The sequence below is a fragment of the Suncus etruscus genome, chromosome 12 (genome assembly GCF_024139225.1).
Source record: "Suncus etruscus isolate mSunEtr1 chromosome 12, mSunEtr1.pri.cur, whole genome shotgun sequence".
NCBI classification, from domain to species: Eukaryota; Metazoa; Chordata; class Mammalia; order Eulipotyphla; family Soricidae; genus Suncus; species Suncus etruscus.
The window spans coordinates 90,639,221-90,660,309 of NC_064859.1; the positions used below are offsets into that span (position 1 = coordinate 90,639,221).

A 21,089-nucleotide genomic window follows, 5' to 3' on the forward strand; every position below is an offset into this window, starting at 1 on the left:
CAGAAATTGCTCCTGGCTTGGGAGACCATATGGGACGCTGGAGGATTGGGATGCTGGAGGATCGAACCGCGGTCCGTCCTGGGTCAGTCACATGCAAGGCAAACACCCTACCGCTGCGCTATCACTCCGGCCCTGTTTCTCTTTATTTTAATAGATAATTATAGGACACACAGCTCATGCAGATCCTGCTAAAGGAAAGACTGGTGTAGCCCAGCAGCCAAGTCAAAGGAGGTGAGGAATGGTTGGGAGGGGAGGGAAGCACTAAAGAGCAGGGGAGGAAACTGTAGGTGGCAGCCAGAGCAATAAGCTTCCACACTTCTTTTGGGGGAGGCTGACACCCCAAACCTGGGGTGGGAACCAAAGTGATAGTACAATGCTTTGTAAATGGCCAATCCAGATTGGATTCCTAGCATCCGGTCCTCAAACTATGGCCCGAGGGCCACTTATTGTATTTGTATCTGTTTTGTTTCTTCATTGCAAAATAAGTATATGCAGGGTGCATAAGAATTCGTTCATAAGTTTTGTTTTTACGATAGTCAGACCCTCCAATGGTCATGAGGGACAGTGAACTGGCCCCCTGTTTAAAAAGTTTGAGGACCCCTGGGGACCCCGCCCCCCCCCAATGTGTTATCCCAAGGAGTAACCTCTGAGCATCGCCAGGTGTGGTCCAAAAAAACACAGAAAAAGTTACCAAAAAAAGAAAAACCCCAAATTCAAAATAACAAAAACAACCCTGGGTTTGTCCATGTGCAAGGCAAGTGCAGTACCGCTTTACTAGAGCTTTGGCCCCAGGTTTTCACAGTTTCTGATGGCAAAGTCAACTGTGACTCTTCCTGTTTTGTCACTGCATTCTTTTCCTCCTGCAGCACGAAGAAGCAAGGTGAGGAGAGAGATGTGGTGGATCTGCAGCCAGTGTGCTCCCCAGATCTGCTGTTAGGGGAACCCAGTATGGCTTCTGAAGAGGTATGACCACAGGCACAAGCAGAGCAAATATGCTTGGAGCCAGCAAAATATAGACCTATTGAGGTATGTGTGTATGTGTGTGTGTGTGTGTGTATGTGTATAGAATCCAGGGTTGCAGGCCTATGTGTGTGTGTGTGTGTGTGTGTGTGTGTGTGTGTGTGTGTGTGTGTGTGTGTGTGTGTATAGAATCCAGGGTTGCAGGCCCAGGAGTAACCCCTGAGCATCACTGGGTGTGGCCCCAAAACCAAAAACCAAAAAAAAAAAAAAAAAAAAAAAAAAAGAGTGGTTATTGGGGCTGAAGTGATAACACAGCAGTAGGATGTTTGCCTTGCATGTGGCCAACCCAAGATAGGATTGGCAACCCTGGCATCCCATATGGGTCCCCAGAGCCTGCCAGGAGCAACTTCTGAGTGCAGAGCCAGTAGTGATCCCTGAACACTGCCAGGTGTGGACCCAAAACCAAAAAAAAAAGTGATTATGGCCAGATAGTACTGAGGATAAGGCGATTGCCCAGAATGCAGCCAGCCTGGGTTCAATCCCCAGCACCATGCATGGTCCTCTAAGAACTGCCAGGAGTGAACCCTGAGCAGAGAGTAATCAGGACTAAGCTCTGAGTGCTGCCAAGTGTTGCCCCAAAAGTCCAAAATAAGTAGAGATTATGGGGACCAAAAAGAGCTAAATAGACACATACTCTGAGACCTGGCTATGATCCCAAGCGCTTTATGATCCCTGAGTACCACTGGCAGTGACCCCCAAGCACCAAGTGAGGAAATAGCCCTAAAAAAACACTGCTAGTTATGACTCCAAAAATTAGAAAAATAAATTTACTATAATACTTTGAAAATCATTTCTAGGGGTTGGGGAGATAGCACAGTGGGCAAGGTATTGCACAGAGAGGACCCAGGTTCAATCCCTGACACCCGTATGATTCCCTAAGCCACTCAGGAGTGATCCCCGAGTACAGAGTCAGGAATAAGCACCAAGCATACTAGGTATGGTCCAATACAAGACAAATTAAAAGATATATATTGGTTTTTGGGCCACACCCGGCGGTGCTCAGGGGTTACTCCTGGCTGTCTGCTCAGAAATAGCTCCTGGCAGGCACGGGGGACCATATGGGACACCGGGATTCGAACCAACCACCTTTGGTCCTGGATCAGCTGCTTACAATGCAAATGCCGCTGTGCTATCTCTCCGGGCCCCAAAAGATATTTCTAGTGTACTTAAAATTTATTATATATCATATCATCATCATCATCATCATCATCATCATCATCATTCCATTTGGGGGCCATACCCAGAAACATTTAGGGGTTTCTCTTGGTATGCTCAGGAGACCATGTGATACCCTGGATCGAACCAAAGACTCCTGCACACATGTACACTAGCCCTTTGCGCTGTATCCTGGGTCCCACTGCTCTGCAATTTTAACATAGTTGTTTGAATTTGAAAAATCTGTAAGTGGGTTTCCAGTGTCTGCAAACTATTTTATTTTTCAAAAAAATAAAGAAGAGGTCGCCGGAGAGATAGCACAGCTGCAGGGCATTTTTAGGATGGTGGTTCGAATCCCTGCATCTCATATGGTCCCCGAGCCTGCCAGGAGCAATTTCTGAGCATAGAGCCAGGAGTAACCTCTGAGCACTGCTGGGTGTAACCAAAAACCAAAATCCAAAGAAAAAACAGTACAGAACTAAGTATTCAAGTCAGAGTCAACAACGATGAAATCATGAGATCCAAACTTTTAACAATCAAAACTTAAAATAGGCCTGTTATGCTGCAAGCTGGGGGCAGGGGTGGTAGCATAGGATATATTCTGGAAATACATACATTCTTAGTGGAGGGAGGTCGGTATTGGTGGTGATATGGCCCTGGAACACTGTGTCTGAAACCCAACTATGAAGAACTTTGTAGATCACAACAGTTTCAATAAAATATTAAAAAAATAAAAGCAGAAAAAAAAAAAAATAAAAGCAGGGTTGGCAAGGGAGTGCAGACTTTGCATGCAGAAGACCCAAGTTCAATCCCTGGCACCCCATGGTCCCCCTAGTACCACCAGGAACATCCCCTGAGCACTAAGCCAGGAGTAGCCCCCGAGCACCACTGGGTATGGCACCAAAGCCAAACATAAATGAGATGAGGAGGCAGGAGCAGTGGCGCAAGCGGTAGGGCATTTGCCTTGCACACACTAACCTAGGACAGACTGTGGTTCAATCCCTCCGCATCCCATATGGTCCCCCAAATCAGGAGTGATTTCTGAGCACATAGCCAAGAGTAACCCCTGAGCGTCACTGAGTGTGGCCCAAACACCAAAAAAAAAACCTAGAAATAAATCATGGATGGGGGCCGGAGAGATAGCATGGAGGTAGGAAGTTTGCCTTGCATGCAGAAGGACGGTGGTTTGAATCTTGGTATGGTCCCCCGAGCCTGCAGGAGCAATTTCTGAGTGCAGAGTCAGGAGTAACCCGAGTGCTGCCGGGTGTGACCCCCCCAAAAATAAAACAAACAAAAAAGGGAAAATATCATGGAAATTCATGATTTTTCCAATCCACTAATCTTCTAGGCTCTGGGTTTGGATTGTGTGTAAGAGGAAGCCCACATCAAAATGGCAGCAAACGCCTCAGAAGCACGAAACTGCAAAAATTCCAATCAAATTCCCTCTGGGCTCAGATTAAAGGGAACTCAGAGGCAAGAAGAGGAGATGCCACCCATGCTGGGGGAGGGGCAGGAACTGCCAGGGATGGGTTAGTGGCCCCAGGGGATTCTGCCCACCCCCCAACAGAACTGTGCCAATGCATCAGCCCCTGAAATCCGATCAATGAACTGTGGGATGTCAGCCAATGTCCTTGTTCTTAGGAAATACAGGGAAAGGTCAGCGTCTTTGCAACTCAAGTGCAAATGCTGACGGAGTGGAGGACTAAAGCAGCAAGAAGCAGCAAAATAGCAAAGACGGGGCAGGGAAGTAGTTCCATGCAGAGCACTTGCCCTGTATGTAAGGCACTGGGTTTGATTCCCTGAGCACCACTGGGCGCATGGTGAGGACTCTCAGGTACTGCCTCCAAACCAAATACAAACAGAACCCCCCAAAACAAAACACACTAAAATATTTAGCTACAACTGGTGAGATTTGATGTAAGATATATTTGAATTCTTTGTAATCTTAAAATTTAGAGTTCTCAGGGGCTCCAGAGATAATGAGGAAGGCACTAGCTTTGCGTGAAGACCTAGATTTGATTCTCAGAACCTCATATAGTCAGTCCCCTAAGCCCGGCCAAGAGTGATCCCTGAGCACAGAGCCAGGAATAAGCCCCGACTGAGCGCTGCTGCATGTGACTCAACAGCCCCAAAACCTATTAGTTCTCAGAATTAAAAGCAAAAAAAAATAACCTTATTTTTATTAATACGGTGGTAATCATATTACAACATTTACTAAAAGTAAGAAAATAAACGAATGCCTAGATCTATTTAAGTTGGAGAGGTCCCTGAGTAGAGCTCAGATGGCCCAGAGGCCCCTCCTGCTAGTTCTCAGCCTCCCTAGACACATAAAGGGTATAAGGAATGGAATCAGGGTTGGCCATATACAAGGCACATGCCTCACATCTATACTATATTCCCAGACTCAAGAATAAATTCATTTAGAAAGCACTTTGGTGTTTTTCTTTGTTTGTTTATTTTTGGTTTTTGGGTCACATCGGCAGTGCTCAAAGGTTACTCCTGGCTCTCTGCTCAGATATCGCTCCTGACAGGCTCGGGGGACCATATGGGATGCCGGGATTAGAAACACCGTCCTTCTGCATGTAAGGCAAACGCCCAACCTCCATGCTATCTTTCTGGCCGCAAACACTTGGTTTTTCAAACTTCATACAAACAATCCTCTAAGATAAAGATATTTTTGTTTATTGCTTTTCTGGGTCAATTCAGCATTGCTCAGGCTTACCCCGGGCTCTGTGCTCAAGAATTGCTCCTGGTGGGCTCAGAAGGCCATATGGACTATCAGAGAACAAATCCAGATTGGCCACATGCAAAGCAAATGTACCTGTTATACTATTGTACTACTTTTCTGGTCCACAGATTTTTCAATTCAGGGGTTTTGTTTTTTTGTTTTGGGACTTATACCTGGTGATGCTAAGGGCTATGAGCTCAGAAATAGCTCCTGGCTCAGAGGATGATATGGGATCCCAGTCAGCCCACGTGCAAGGAGAACCGCCCGTATCCGCTGCACCATCACTCTGGCCCCCAACTTAGGAGTTTTTTTTTTTTGATTTTTGGCCACACCCGTAATGCTCAGGGGTTACTCCTGGCTATGTGCTCAGAAGTTGCTCCTGGCTTGGGGGACCATAAGGGAAGTCACCGGGGATCGATACCGCGGTCCGTCCAAGCTAGCGCAGGCAAGGCAGGCACCTTAACCTTTAGCGCCTCCGCCCGGCCCCGACTTAGGATTTTTTACATTTTTTATTTTATTTAACATTTTGGGGGGCAACCACACCTGGTGGTGTTCAGAGATTACTTCTGGATCTGCACTCAGGGACCACTCCTGGTGGGCTCAGGAGTCCATACATAGTGTACCCCATCAAACCCAGGTTGGCTGTATACAAGGCAAGGGCCCTACCTGCTGTACTATGGCTTCATCGCAGTAATTTTATTTTATTTTTGTGAGGGGAATCAAACCCAAGCCCTCACATATGCAAGACATGGGCTCTTCTTCCGAGCTATATCCCTGGCCTCCAGATTTTCAACTTTGGGACAGTAGGATCAGTGAGTCCCTAACAACTATACTTGAAAATCCAGATTTGTGGGGCCAGAGAGATAGCATGGAGGTAAGGCGTTTGCGTTTCATGCAGAAGGTCATCGGTTCGAATCCCGGCGTCCCATATGGTTCCCCGTGCCTGCCAGGAGCAATTTTTGAGAATGGAGCCAGGAGTAACCCCTGAGCACTGCTGGGTGTGACCCAAAAACCACATACACAAGAAAGAGAGAGAGAGAGAGAGAGAGAGAGAGAGAGAGAGAAAGGAGGGAGGGAGAGAAAGAAAGAAAGAAAGAAAGAAAGAAAGAAAGAAAGAAAGAAAGAAAGAAAGAAAGAAATAAAGAAAGAGAGAGAGAGAGAGGGGAGGGGGGGAGAGAGAAAGAGAGAAAGAGAAAGGAAGGAAGGAAGGAAGAAAGGAAGGAAGAAAGAGAGAGAGAAAGAAAGAAGGAAGGAAGGAAGGAAGGAAGGAAGGAAGGAAGGAAGGAAGAAAGAAGAAGAAAGAAAGAAAGAAAGAAAGAAAGAAAGAAAGAAAGAAAGAAAGAAAGAAAGAAAGAAAGAAAGAAAGAAAGAAAGAAAAGAAAGAAAGAAGAAAGAAAGAAAGAAAAGAAAGAAAGAAAGAAAGAAAGAAAGAAAGAAAGAAAGAAAGAAAGCAAGCCCAGATTTGTTCTTCAGGACCACCAGCAGGGGGAGCTGCAGGGCAGCCAATGGCCAAGGACCTTCCCTCTGGGTCAGGAGGAAAAAGGTGACAGTTCCTGCTGACTCACCCCAGAGTGGATGGAGCCTTAAAGGCTGACTCGCCTCTGCCGGCTCCTGCTCCACATTCTCCCTGATCTGCGGGCTCCAACGGTTTCTACAGATTCACACAAAGTAAGCGCTGCTAGGTTTGGCACCTGATAACCAGACTGGCTGCAACGTAGCATTCACAGGCCTACCAAAGGGCTTCTTTGCCTTTCTGGTTTTTGTTTTGTTTGTTTTTGAGCATTACCCAGTGACACTCAGAGGTTACTCTTGGCTATGTGATCAGAAATCGCTCCTGGCTTTGGGGGACCATATGGGACACCGGGAGATAGAAACTCGGTCTGTCCTGGGTTAGCGCATGCAAAGCAAACGCTGTACCGCTCGCACCACTGCTCCGGCTGTGCCGCGCCTTTCTGTTTTTATTTATTGTTTTAATTGTGAACCACTATGGCAGGGTGATCACGTTCAGAACTTACACCTAGGTCTGTGCTCCAAACTCATGCTGGGGATAGAGCCAGGGTCAGCCACATGCAAGGCAAACACCCTTCCCTCCACTCCTTTTTTTCTTAATTCCTTTCTAGTTTTGGGGCTACGCTCAGCAGCACTAAGAGGGGCTACTCCTAGTGCTATGCTTCGGGGGACATTTCCTGTAGTGTTAGGGACTGAATCCAGGTCTCCTGTATGAAAAACATGCATGAATTCTCGCCTACTGAACCCTCTCTTTCAGGGATTTGTTTATTTATTATTTATTTATTCAATTTTTGGTTTTTGGGCCACACCCGGCATTGCTCAGGGATTACTTTACTCCTGGCTTTGTGCTCAGAAATCACTCCTGGCAGGTACCGGGGACCATATGGGATGTCGGGATTCGATCACCGTTGGTCCTGGGTCAGCTGCTTGCAAGGCAAACACCCTATCGCTGTGCTATCTCTCCGGCCCTTATTTATTTATTTGTTTGTTTATTTATTTTTAGTTCTGTGAGCTCTGTGCTCAGAATTTACTCCTGGCTCCGGGGATACCAGGATTGAATCCAGGTCTGCCGTGTGCAAGACAAACATCCTAACCACTGTGCCATCACCCCAGCCCCTGAGGGAATTTTTTTATGCCTCAAGTTAACCTTTATAAAAGAGAAAAAAAGTTTCATGTCTTGCTGGAAATCCCTATGTAACCCTACATGACCTCCTGAGAATTCCTTCTCCAATCTGTTGAAACCCTGGTGTTAAAAGTGAAACTGAGGCCCTACAAGAAGAAAATTTCCTCGATTAATAACCCCAAGGTCAGGATAGTCCCCTGGGCCAACAGGCAACCAAGCAAGAAAACACCTTGCTAGAACAGGAACTTACCATGAATTCTGTGCTATACTTTGTTCTTTTGATTTTGGGGTCACACGCAGCGGTGTTCAGGGCTTACTCCTTGGCTCTGTGCCTGGGAGTATTCAGGGGACCATCAGTCAAGGATTGAACTGGAATCAGCTCTATGCAAGACAAGAATCTCAGCCACCCTACTATTGCTCCAGCCCCTTCAATTAAGAGTCCACCAGGTTCTCAGATTAAAGGTACCTGATCACCCTACTGTTAGTTATCAAAACACCCCAGTCTTTGTAATTAACATGTATATTAAATTGTAAAACTTAGCCTCTACCAAAACTGCCACTTTGCTAGGGGTGGCAGAGCTCGAGGTACCCTGGGACACAGGGTAGTGTGTGTTACAGTAGTGACGCCCTAGACGACCTATCACAAAGAAGCTGGGTTACCCAAGAGCTCATCTCTCATACTGACTTACAGGAACTGATTTCCAGAGAGTATAAATAAATGTTTCAACTATTATTCAGAATCAAAAGCGAGCAGCATCATAGGAGGACATGCACGGGGACATAGGAGGTATACGTTGACAACCTATTCATTCTCAGACTTCCTGCTCAGATTTCAAGGTACCCAGCCTGTTGATGCTGAAACCACCTCTGGTTTTCCATGTAGACTAGGCCCATCCTTCCACCTGTATAAAAACTCAAAAACAGAGGCCGGAGAGATATCATAGCTGGTAGGGCATTTGCTCTGCACTCAGCCAACCCAGGATAGACTGGTTCGAATCCCAGCATCCCATATGGTTCCCCGAGCCTGCGAGGAGTGATTTCTGAGCACAGAGCCAGGAGTAACCCATGAGTGGCGCCAGGTGTGACCAAACCCCCCCCCCCCCAAAAAAAAAAAACCCTTAAAAACAAAAGGACAGATCCCTTGCACTCAAGCCCTGCGATAAAGCCTTTCCCTTTTTGCCACTGCTGGTTTGACAATGCTCAGCTTTCTGAGGCATCAGTAGAACCCTCACTTGGTTTCACTGTGCCCTACCACCACCACATCTACCTCCCCATTTCTGGGGCAGAGACTCACACTCCTGCTGGCACCAGAGGCTGGAATTTCCACTGCTCCTCCTCACAGTCCAGGAAAAGCCGGTTCATGATCTTGTTCTTCTCCTCAGGGGGGATGAAGTTCTCAATGATTAGGTACCTGGGGGCACAAATGGATTAGAGAGGGGGGAACCCCAAAGACTGAGAAACTACAGGGCAGGTGTGAAGGGAGGAATAACAAGAAGGGGGCTGAGTGAGAATGGCAGGTGGGGACGGGCGCACACTCTGCTGCAATCACAGAGCCTGAACATGGCTCCCTGAGAGGCAAAGATGGTGGGCTCACGGGTTCAGGGGTGACGCTTGCCAGGCTCTGCATGCACTTTGGAAACTTCATCAGCTACTGGTGGGAAAGGAGAAAGAAAAAGAAGCAACTCCAGGACTTAGGCCTGACTTTCTTCCTTCAGGCACTTTTATCCCTCAGATCAGTGTTTCTCAAATACTGGGGCTCACCCCACAGGGGGGGGCGTGAGGCTCCGTAAAGGGGGGCGTGTTTGACCTCGGCAAACACTGTCATAACAAGCTAAGCCCTGTTTTTATGTCTCTGTATGTCTCTGGAGCTGAGAATTGCTGTGTCCTGCTTCAAACCCCGCTTCGAATGGAAAAGATATGCATTGCAAAACATGCTCATTGGAGTCATTAATCCATATATATATATATATATTTTATATATATATATAAATATATATATTTTGTGTGTGTGTGTGTGTGTGTGTGTGTGTTTTGGGTCACACCTGGCAGTGCTCAGGGGTTACTCCTGGCTCCATGCTCAGAAATTGCTCCTGGCAGGCATGGGGACCATATGGGACGCCAGGATTTGAACTGATGAACTTCTTCATGCTATCTCTCCGGCCCCTATTTTATATATATTTTGTTTTGCAGATTAAAGTTTTTCTTTAATAAAGATATTATTTACAGTCGCGCGGGGGAGGCGCAAAAATGTTTTCTTCTTCCTAGGGGGGCATGACAGAAAATAATTGAGAATCACAGCTGTCGTAGATCAACGTTCAACCACTGTGCTGTGGCACACTAGTGTGCCATGGGAAAAATTCTCATTTCATCCATAACATGCGGCTTCGGCTCATAAATAGACCAAACAGGCCCAGGTTTCACACTGAGTCAGTAAACAGAGATATGAACAATGATAAAATTACTTTATTATTTCATAATAAAGTCATTATAAAATAATTTCTTTGTGGTTGATTCCTATTCAAGAGAATTACTTTATCTATAGTCAATATAGGCACAGAGTTCAATTTATTTTAGCATTTTCTTTTTTTTTTTTTTTTTTTTTTTTTTTTTTTGGTTTTTGGGCCACACCCGGTAACGCTCAGGGGTTACTCCTGGCTATGCGCTCAGAAGTTGCTCCTGGCTTGGGGGACCATATGGGACGCCGGGGGATCGAACTGTGGTCCGTCCAAGGCTAGCGCAGGCAAGGCAGGCACCTTACCTCTTGCGCCACCGCCCGGCCCCTATTTTAGCATTTTCTAATGGTGGTGTGCCTCATGATTTTTTTCCATGAAAAAAGTGTACCTTTGCACAAAAAAGGTTGAAAAATACTGCCTTAGATGGAAGCAACCATCAAGAGAAGAAGGCCTTGGAGGAAAGAAGACAGGGAGAAGAAGGGTCCAAGATCTGAGGTTGTGGTTGGGCATGGCTGTGGGCCTGGGGGGGAACTATGGCTGGACTGTGGGTGTGGCATAAGGGTGGGGTTCCCATGGGACATGATGTGGCTTGATGTGGGTGTGTAGAGGGTGGGGCTTCATGGGGCATGGTCACAGTGGGTGGAGCATCTTGGGGCGTGGCCATGAGAGTGGGTTGTAGGCATGGGCAGGGCAGGGCTGTGACCGAGGATGCCGGGCAACCTCCCTCCTTCCATCCCTTCCTACTTGAGCTTCAGTTCCCGAGTCTGCTCGTTCTGGGCCTCCTCCAGGTCCTGCCGCACTCGGATGTACTCATCATGCTGGTCCTGGATCTCCGCCTTCACCGCCTGTAGCTTGGCATACAGCTGCGTGGGAACAGGAAGGGGTTTCTCAGCTGGGGGCCCCCAGTCACCCCAGTCTGAGCCCAAGGGGCTGGAGGGAAGCCAAGATTCTCTGCTCGGAATCTCCTTCCAGCAGCCCGGCTACAGCCAGCACAGTCACACCCACAGCTGCCATGTTCCTCGGCTGCTGTCACCATCACGGAATGTTCACGCCGGAAGGGACCTTTTGGCCTCACACTCTTCGGGGACATGGGAAAGCACATGCTCTGATTTGCACCAGGCCACACACTGGTTCCCAAGAGGCAAAGAGGTAGGGAATGAGCTCAAACGCTCACTTTTCGAGCAGGCCTAGCATCTCACGGTCCCCCTAAGTGTGTCTAGGAACCACCCTGAGCATCAAGTCCCTGAGCATGAGTGAGGGAGACTGAAATAGAGGGAGACACAGAGACACAGACAGAAAGAGACAGAGACAGGGGGCCAGAATGATAGCATAGCGGTAGGACGCTTGCCTTGCATGGGCTAGACCCAGGTTCTATCCCCAGCATCCTATATAATCCCCTGAACCTGCCAGGAAAGATTTCTGAGCACAGAGCCAGGAGTAACCCCGGAGTGCAGCCCGGTATCGCCCAAAAATCAAAATAAAAAAAAAAATAATAATAATAATAAAAGAAAAAGACACAGAGACAGAATGAGGCCCCCGACACTTGAACTGTAGGGCCTGGCTTTTTTTTTTTTTTTTTTGGTTTTTGGGCCACACCCGGTGATGCTCAGAGGTTACTCCTGGCTGTCTGCTCAGAAATAACTCCTGGCAGGCACGGGGGACCATATGGGACACCGGGATTCGAACCAACCACCTTTGGTCCTGGATCGGCTGCTTGCAAGGCAAACGCCGATGTGCTATCTCTCCGGGCCCTGGGCCTGGCATTTTTAAAGACGTGTGCAGAGAGGATCTAAGTCAGTTTGGACCAATCCCATCCTGCCACTACAGGGGCAGCCTGATTTCCCTACTCAGGCCCTTCTAACCCACTGGGCGCTGAGTTCCCAGAGAGGCCAAGTGTGAGTGTTAATAACCACATGGCCCAGATATTGCTACTTACTGCCCTAGGCTCTCCCTGTTCACCCAGCCTAGCTCTGTCCTCCGTAGGAGGCTAAGGGTGGGGCATTCCCAAGCTCTCACATGCCCTCAAGGGTCTAGTGCATCCTTCCATCTCATTCCCCCTCCTTCAAGCCCCTGGCCTCCTTGCTGCTTTCCTGGACAGCTCCAGGCCCAGCTACGCTCAGGCACTCATAGTGACACCGTACCAGGGGACTTGATCTAGCACCTCTAATCTGGCTACTAAGTTGGGAGGAGACAGTATTCCCACAGATGGGCCAAGCCTGACACAGAACAAATTACAGTCCAGTCCACCACCAGACCCATGCCCTGACTGTTCCTTCCCTGAGCAGCCAGACAAGGAAACTCTGCAAAACAGAGAATGGTCTTGGGGCCAGAGAGAAACAGTCCAGTGGGCAGGGCATTTGCCTTGCATGTGGCCCATCTGAGTTCAATCCCCGACACCCCGTTAGATCCCTTGAGCACTACCCGGAGTGATCCCTGAGCACAGAGCCAGGAGTAAGTCCATGGCCCTGTTAGGTATGGACCCCCAAATAAAAGATAATTAAACATTCATCCTTCGTGGGAACAGAGCAGGTAGAGCACTTGCCTTGCACATAGCCAATCAGGACTTGATCCCTGGCAATCCCTAGGATCCCCTGAACCCTTCAGGAGCACAGTGACAGCAGCCATCCCTGAGCAGCCTTGGCTACGAACCCCACACAAAACAGGCCCTGGAGCCGTGGCCTCGCACCTTCTTGAGCTTCTTGGTCTTCACTTCCACCTCCTGCTGCAGGGACGTGTAGGTGCCCCGGAGCTCCATGGTCTCCTCGTCCCGTACCATCATCTCCTGCTGCATCTCCCGCTCACGGCGTTTCTATGCAGACCAGGAAGGGCTGGATGGGTCGGCGTAGGCAGGCCAGGCCCGCAGGGCTCGGGGGCTTCTCGGGGCGCCTGACTTCACAGCTTTGGTGCCAGGAGGTGATAGAACTGGGCCTACCTCTTGGCTGACAGGACCACACCTCTGCCTAATCTGCCTACGTGGGTGGTGGCTCAGCCCTTCTCAGGGTGCCACTACAGTTCTTGGTGAATCAGGAAATAGCAAGATGACCAAGAACTTACCCCTTCTGAAACTTGCACCCCCCACAGAGCTATTGAGGCTGATTTCGTTGGGCGCTACCATTTTTGCTTCAGTAGCGGTATGGACTGCTGAGGACCCCACAGTGTAAAAGGGGTGTGGGAGATGGTGGCGGGCAGATGTCAGGGCTCAGCAAGGCCATTTCAAGGATCTTGCACCTAAGCTGGCTCCTGGCCCCAGGGACGCCCTCACACTATGTGCCCCCAGATCCCACCTGCTCGGCAATCTCCTGCCTCTTCAGTTCCAGCATCTTCTGCTGCTCGTTGGTATGATCCATGATGTTCCTGCCGCCAATCAGCAGCTTGCTCTCCATGGCCTGTGGGCATAAGGGGATACAGAGAATTGGTTTGAGAACATCCTTAGTTTTACTGGTTATTTGGGGAGGGGGTAGGGGTAGGGGGGTGGCCACACTAGTAGGTTGGAAGACCACATGTACCAAGAATCGAATCAGACGTACATATATGCAAAACCTATGTCCAGCCCTTTGAGCTCTTCCTGGCCCTAGCACCTCTAGCTTGAGACGCTGGCTTTCCTGATCTGTGGTCCTTGAATGGGGGATGACAGATGTGTCCCAGAGGAGACTCACGTCTTCCTGCCTGGTCCACACTCCTATCATCCTCTTGTACTCTGGGTCAGTGGCCCAGGAAGGGATAGTCCTAAGGAAGAGCAAGCCATGACCAGAGGCTCGAGGTCCTCTCCAGTCTCTGCACTTACAGAAAGAAGGGCCCATATGGGGCGAGAGAGATAGTCTTGCATGCGATGAAGCTGCCATCAGCTCCAAGAATACAGAATTTAGGGAGCTTTCAGGTGGTGAACAAATCCAAGTACCAGGACAGTGATCGACCCAACCCTGAACACAGAAGTACCAACTCTGGTGGCCCCTACTTTACCTCGTGACTCAAGCTTTATCACCTGTTAAAAACTGGCCAAGTGTTCCCCCTCTGAGCCCCTTTAGGAAGTCCCTGGAACCCTAGGAGGGTTCATAAGAATCTCTGACCTCCAGCTGGCATATGGGGTGTGTGGATGGGGTGGAGGGTAAGGTTGGTGAGTCTAAGCTCCATCTAACTCTCTTAGTGATAGCACAGCGGGGAGGATGCTTGCTTGCACACACCTGCCCTGGTTTCAATCTCCAGCATCTTAGATGATCCCCCGAGCCTACCAGGAGTGATCCTCGAGTTTGGAACAGAAGAATGTCCTGAGCATCACTGGGTGCAGCCCCCCAAATAAAACAAAGTCCCCCAAACATGCAGAATCTTAAGCAGGAGATATCACCCAGGGAGGAAGATGCTTTGTAGGTGTACAATCCCCAGCACTGTGTGCCTATGGTCCCTTCTGAGCACAGAGCCAGGAATAGTTCCTAAATACTACCAAGCATGGCTACAAACCCATGAGAACAAAACACAGAATCTCAGGTAATCAGTAGTCCCATTGGGTCCAAATCTGCACCACCATGTGGAGAAGACAATGGAGCCTAGAACATTCTGAGGAGCATCCAAGGTCACATCTTGGCTACTAACTGTCAATGGAGAATCCAGCCCCCAGTCCAGAGCAGGGCTGGAGACCTGGTGTAATGAATCTAACCACCCCCCAGCTGCTTCTTCAGGGCCAACCGGATGACGGCCATGGAAGCTACTGGAAGCCAGAACTAGAGAGAGAGAGAGATCTAAATTTTGCTGGAGCCACTTTTTCAGAGTTCCATGAGGTGGAGATCAGGGAAGGGCTTTCTCATGGCCATGCGTGAGGGACAGGCATCACAAAGGGGCTGGAGCGATAGCACAGCGGTAGGATGTTTGCTTGAATGTGGCCAACACAGGACGGACTCAGGTTTGAATATTGGCATCCCATATGGTCCCCTGAGCCTGCCAGGAACAGCTTCTGAGCACAGAGCCAGGCGTAACCCCTGAGCACTGTCAGGTGTGACCCAAAAACAAAACAAACAAAAAACAGAAAGGCAACACAAAGACACAGACATCTCTCTCAACAGACAATATTCGATGGTAATCTCCAGGCCTCGCTTTGTGAGAAACCTTCCAGGCAGCACACCAGAACACCCAATCTCACAGTTGTCACCCAACCCTTCTAGGTGGCAAAATACGAGAACTTTTTTTTTTTGGTTTTTGGGGCCACACCCGTTTGATGCTCTGGGGTTACTCCTGGCTAAGCGCTCAGAAATCGCCCCTGGCTTGGGGGGACCATATGGGACGCCAGGGGATCGAACCACGGTCCTTCCTTGGCTAGCTCTTGCAAGGCAGACACCTTACCTCTAGCGCCACCTTGCCGGACCTACAAGAGAACTTTTGGCTAGGTGAGCTAGCAAAGGGAAAAATAAAGTCATCCTAGCTGGGGCTGGAGACAGGCCAGGGCATAAGGCATTTGATTAGCATAGAACCCCAGTTCAAATCCCCAGTACCACTCATGGTCCCCTGAGCAACTCCAGGAGTCACTCCTGAACACAGAGCCAGGACAAGCTCCTGAGTGCTGCTGGGTATGCAACACTCAAGCAAATGTAAAACAAAATAAAAAGCAATCCGAGCCCCACTCATGACCAGAGAGCTGCATGCAAATCAGTTATAGGCTGAAAGGGGAGAGAAAAGGGGCCGGATTAATTCTCTATAGTTCCCAGGAGACAGTGGCTTAATATGCTGCCACAGCTGAAAACCCATGGCATCTGGCCAGGCACCATCAACCAAGGCTTTTTGGCAGCAAGATGAAACCGATCTGCCTTAATAGAAAACCATGATGCAGCTGAATCTGGGGGACAGGCAGGAGAGCGCTCGGGAAGGGCAGCTACCGCCATCCCAGGGCTATTATGAGACTTCAAAAAGAGGCCTCTTTTGTCTGCAAAGGCAAAGAAAGGTGAAGAGGCTGGGCCTGGAATCTAGGATGGGAACAGGTGTGAAAAGGAAAGATCCAGACTTTCCTCACCTCTCCTGGTATAGGTACCAGGTTCCTGGTTATGCTATTTAGGACCAAGAATTTATGTAAATTTTTTTTTTTTTGGCTTTTGGTTTTTTTGGGTCACACCCAGCAGCACTCAGGGGTTACTCCTGGTTCTATGCTCAAAAATCGCTCCTGGCAGGCTCAGGGGATCATATGGGATGCTGGGATTCGAACCACCATCCTACTGCATGAAAGGCAAACGCCTTACCTCCATGCTATCTCTCCGGCCCCTATTTAAGTAAATTCTACTGTTGGCAGAGATGATACATTTACTACTGACTGTGAGTTCGGTTTTGGGAGGGTTTGTTTGATTTTTGGTTTGAGACTGTAACTGACAGCTCTTAGGAAACCATGTGGGATGTCAGGGATAGAAGCTGGGTTGGCGAGCTGGAGAAATAGCACAGCAGTAGGGCATTTTGCCTTGCATGCAGCCAATCCAGGATGGACAGTGGTTCGAATCCCAGCATCCCATATAGTCATATCCCCATATCCCAGGAGCGATTTCTGAGTCCAGAGCCAAAAGTAACTCCTGAGCGCTGCTAGGTATGACCCAAAAATACAAAAAAAAAAAAAAAAAAAAAAAAAAAAAAAAAAAAAGAAGCCGGGTTGGCAGTGTGTAAGGCAAGCACCCTACCCCTCATTATTGCTCAGGCCCCTGTGGGTTTGTTTATTTATTGGTTTTTGGGTCACACCTGGCAGCGCTCAGGGGTTACTCCTGGCTCTACGCTCAGAAATCGCTTCTGGCAGGCTCAGGGGACCACATGGGATGCCGGCATTTAAACCACCGACTTTCTGCATGCAAGGCATACGCCTTACCTCCATGGTCTCTCTCCGGCCCCAATTTATTTTTTTATTTTTATTTTTTTTGTTTTTGGGCCACACCCGGCGGTGCTCAGGGGTTACTTCTGGCTGTCTGCTCAAAAATAGCTCCTGGCAGGCATGGGGGACCATATGGGACACCGGGATTCGAACCAACCACCTTTGGTCCTGGATCGGCTGCTTGCAAGGCAAACGCTGCTGTGCTATCTCTCCTGGCCCAATTTATTAATTTTTTGTACTGGGACACACACAGCAGTTTTCAGGGTTTCTTTCTGGATCTGCATTCAGGGATCACTACTTGTCGGTTGACGCCAGGGTGTGTTTTTAGATTTCTTTTTCTTTTTTTTTTTTTTTTGGTTTTTGGGTCACACCCGGTAACGCTCAGGGGTTACTCCTGGCTATGTGCTCAGAAGTTGCTCCTGGCTTGGGGGACCACATGGGACACCGGGGGATCGAACCACGGTCCGTCCAAGGCTAGCACAGGCAAGGCAGGCACCTTACCTTTAGCGCCACCACCCAGCCCCAGATTTCATTTCTTTATTGGGAGGAAGGAGGTATTTGGGTCATGGGAGTGCTCAGGAGTGACCCCTGTGTGTCAGTGGGATGATAAGCAGTGCCAGGAATTGAACTGGGATTGGAATTGACTTGATACAAGGCAAATATTGTACCCCCTACTATTTCTTCCCCCCTTACTATTTCTTAGACCTTGAATTTGTGGGGTTTTTTGGGGGGCCACACCCGGCGGCACTCAGAGGTAACTCCTGGCTCTATGCTCAGAAATCGCTCCTGTTAGGCAAGGGGACCATATGGGATGCCAGAATTTGAACCAATGTCTGTTCTGCAAGGCAAACGCCCTACTGCTGTGCTATCTCTCCAGCCCCTTGAATTTGTGTTTTTGTTGTTGTGATGGTGGTTTGGTTTGGCAGCTATACCTGGCAGTGATCAGGGCTTACTCCTGGCTCTGTGCTCAGGAATCATTCCTGGCAAAAGCTCAGGGGGTCATAATGGGATGCTGGGGATTGAACCTGGGTCAGCCACATGTAAGGCAAGTGCTCAAGATCCAAGTGGGCTCTTAGCAAAGCTAAGGATCACTCCCTTAAGGACCATGCCTTGCTAGGCAGCATGCAAAGATTTACATGCAGAGCATGTGCTCCAGAACTTGAACTCATCTTTTTTGTTTTTAATTTTTAGTGGTACCACATTCACAGCCAGCTTTCTCCTGGCTCCGTGCTCAGCGATCACTCCTGGCAGTGCTCTCGACCTAACCTGGGTCAGCTGCATGCAAGGCAATGCATGCAGGTCGCCTACTGCTGTGCTATCGCACTATCTCTCCAGTGCCCTGGAGTAATCTTTTGGGCCTGAAGATTACGTTTTTAGCATTCTATTTAATCTCTCCTTTCAGGGAAAAAAAATATTGCACCAACATCAAAATAATCCAGAAATAACAAATGACAAGAAACATCATAGATTCATTTCTCACTGTTGCTAAGCAGCTTTCATCCAGATTTTTCCATACATACATTTTTATATCCATAGATAGTTATAAATATAAGCTTATATCCTGTTATTTCTGTTCTATGAAAGAATTGACACTACCTGTTATTTAAGAAATTTTGGTAGTTTGCAAATACCCTTGTGCATGCACTTTTTTGCCTTTTGGGGTAACTCTGTGGTTCATGATTAGGGATCACGCCCATCAGTGCTCAGGGGGCTCTGTGATGTTGCCAGGGATCGAATACAGGGCTTCACATATGCAAGGAATATGCTGTTAAGTAACTTTATTCATTTTCTTTTGTTTTTTTTTTTGTTTGTTTGTTTTGTTTAGGTCTACAATCAGCAGTGCTCAGGGCTTACTCCTGGCTCTCCTCTCCAGGATCTCTCCTAGACAGAGTTCAGGGGACCATATGGGTTGCCAGTTATTGAACCGGGGTCAGCTGCATGCAAGACAAGTGCCTTACCTACTATACTATCGCTCTGTGCCCTCATGTAGTTTTTGTAGGGCGGGGGGCATTCCCCAACTGTGGTCAGGGGGGTTAGTAGCCACTCTCAGCAATATTCAGCTGACAGTTCTGCAGTACCCAAGATGCCTGGGGTCACGCTGATGATGCTCGGGAACCTGATTTCTGAGCACAGAGCCAGGAGTAACTCCTGAACGCTAAAGGGGAATTCCAGATGTGGAATGTGGATGACCAGCAGCTGGGACACTCCCAGGTGACCTTTTCTAAAGGTGTCTATCACTTAAATTGGCACCAGTAATAATGACCAGAACCACCATTGCTAAGGCACCACAGGCCTTAAGTGCTGCCATGGTTTTTAAACATCTCTTACTTAGTGGGGTCAGATTGATGGTACAGCAGGTAGGGCATTTGCCTTGTACATGGATAAGCTGGGTTTGATCCCCGGCATCCCATATGATCCCCTAAGCCTGCTAAGGAGTGATTTCTAAGCACAGAACCTAGAGTAACCTCAATGCAACCGGGTGTGGCCCCCAATCCAAAAACCAAACCAAAACAAACAAAAAAAAAATCTCTTAGTAACAGATGCAAAGTGGAGCCTCCCCTTGATATTATACTTCTGAGAACTGTTTGGAGAGTTTGGTCTTCCCTTTTACCACAGTACCTTAGGTACTATTTTGGTTTTGGGGAGATTTCTGGGGAGTCAAACCCTGTGGTAGTAGGGGAACCTTGCAATGATAGCGGAGGACCATGTGATGCTGGGACAGAACTAGAGCTCCAACCCCAGCTCCAAGCATGTGAGTCCCCACACCAGCCAGGGGACAGTTCCCCTTATGCTGTTGAGTGGAGGAGCCCCACATCAAATGCACGCTTTATACTCAACCCCCTCAATCCTGTCCACAGCACCATACCAAGCCCCGTGCTCTCCTCAGCCATGTTCTGTTTTTTTTTTGTTTCTTTTTGTTTTTGTTTTTTTGGGGGTCACACCCAGCGATGCTCAGGGGTTACTCCTGGCTGTCTGCTCAGAAATAGCTCCTGGCAGGCACGGGGGACCATATGGGACACCGGAATTCGAACCAACCACCTTTGGTCCTGGATCGGCTGCTTGCAAGGCAAGCACCACTGTGCTATCTCTCCGGGCCCGACAGCCATGTTCTGCATAACAATGTCCCAATGGGGCCCCAAACTAAGCAATCATGCCACCTCACTGGGACCCACTGGGACACTGTCAGGGAGAAGAGTGACCAGGGAGAGGGCCAGGGAGATGGCTCAGTGTTTGATTCCTGGCACCACATAGTCCCCTCGCGCAACCGGTGGGGATCACTCCACAAGGACCACCAGAGTGGTCCCTGAATACTGCCAGGCATCATCCAAAAAATCTGTCCACCACCCAAAAAAGGAAAAAGAAGTTTATTTTAATTAAAAAAATTTTTTTTGGCTTTTGGGCTGCACCCAGTGGTGCTCAGGGATTACTCCTTGTTCTGAGCTCAGAAATCTCTCATGGTAGGGATACAGGAGATGGGATGCTGGGGATCGAACCTGAGTCAGCAGTGTACAAGGCAAGTGCCCTACCCACTGTACTACTGCTTCGCCTCAGGAAAAATAAATTTTTTTTGGTTTTTGGGTCATATCCGGCAGCGCTCAGGGGTTCCTCCTGGCTCTACGCTCAGAAATCACTTTTGGTAGGCTCGGGGGACCGTATGGGATGCCGGGATTAGAACCACCGACCGACCTTCTGCATGAAAGGCAAACACCTTCCATGCTATCTCTCCAGCTCCAGGAAAAATAATTTTTTAAAGAAGGACCAGGGTTGGGGCCGGGCAGTGGCGTTAGAGGTAAGGTTCCTGCCTTGCCTGCGCTAGCATTGGACGGACCGAGATCTCCTGGCTTCCCATATGGTCCCCCAAGCCAGGAGCGACTTCTGAGCGCACAGCCAGGAGTAACCCCTGGGCGTCACGGGATGTGGCCCAAAAACAAAAACAAAAATAAAATCCCGGGGCCGGGCAGTGGCGCTGAAGGTAAGGTGCCTGCCTTGCCTGCGCTAGCCTAGGACGGACCGCGGTTCGATCCCCCAAGAAGCCAGGAGCAACTTCTGAGCGCATAGCCAGGAGTAACCCCTGAGCGTCACAGGGTGTGGCCCAAAAACCAAAAAAAAATAAAAAAAATAAAAAATAAAATCCCAAAAAAGGACCAGGGGCCAGAGAGTGATGCACAGCGGGTATGGCAAGTACCTTGCATGTGGCCAACCCGGGTTTAATCTCCAGCATCCATATGGTCCCCGAGTACCACCAGGAATAACCCCTGAGCACAGAGTCAG

The 21,089-nt window shown here is 48.7% G+C and overlaps 1 protein-coding gene across 1 annotated transcript in view; it reads right to left on the reverse strand.

Annotated features, from left to right (window-relative positions):
* KIF3C (kinesin family member 3C) overlaps window positions 1–21,089 on the reverse strand; it is a 58,600-nt gene that overhangs the window by 16,861 nt on the left and 20,650 nt on the right. The window contains 4 exon segments of the mRNA XM_049784470.1: window positions 8,830–8,946; window positions 10,733–10,851; window positions 12,675–12,797; window positions 13,273–13,374. Coding sequence (XP_049640427.1) covers window positions 8,830–8,946; window positions 10,733–10,851; window positions 12,675–12,797; window positions 13,273–13,374 — 461 coding nt within the window.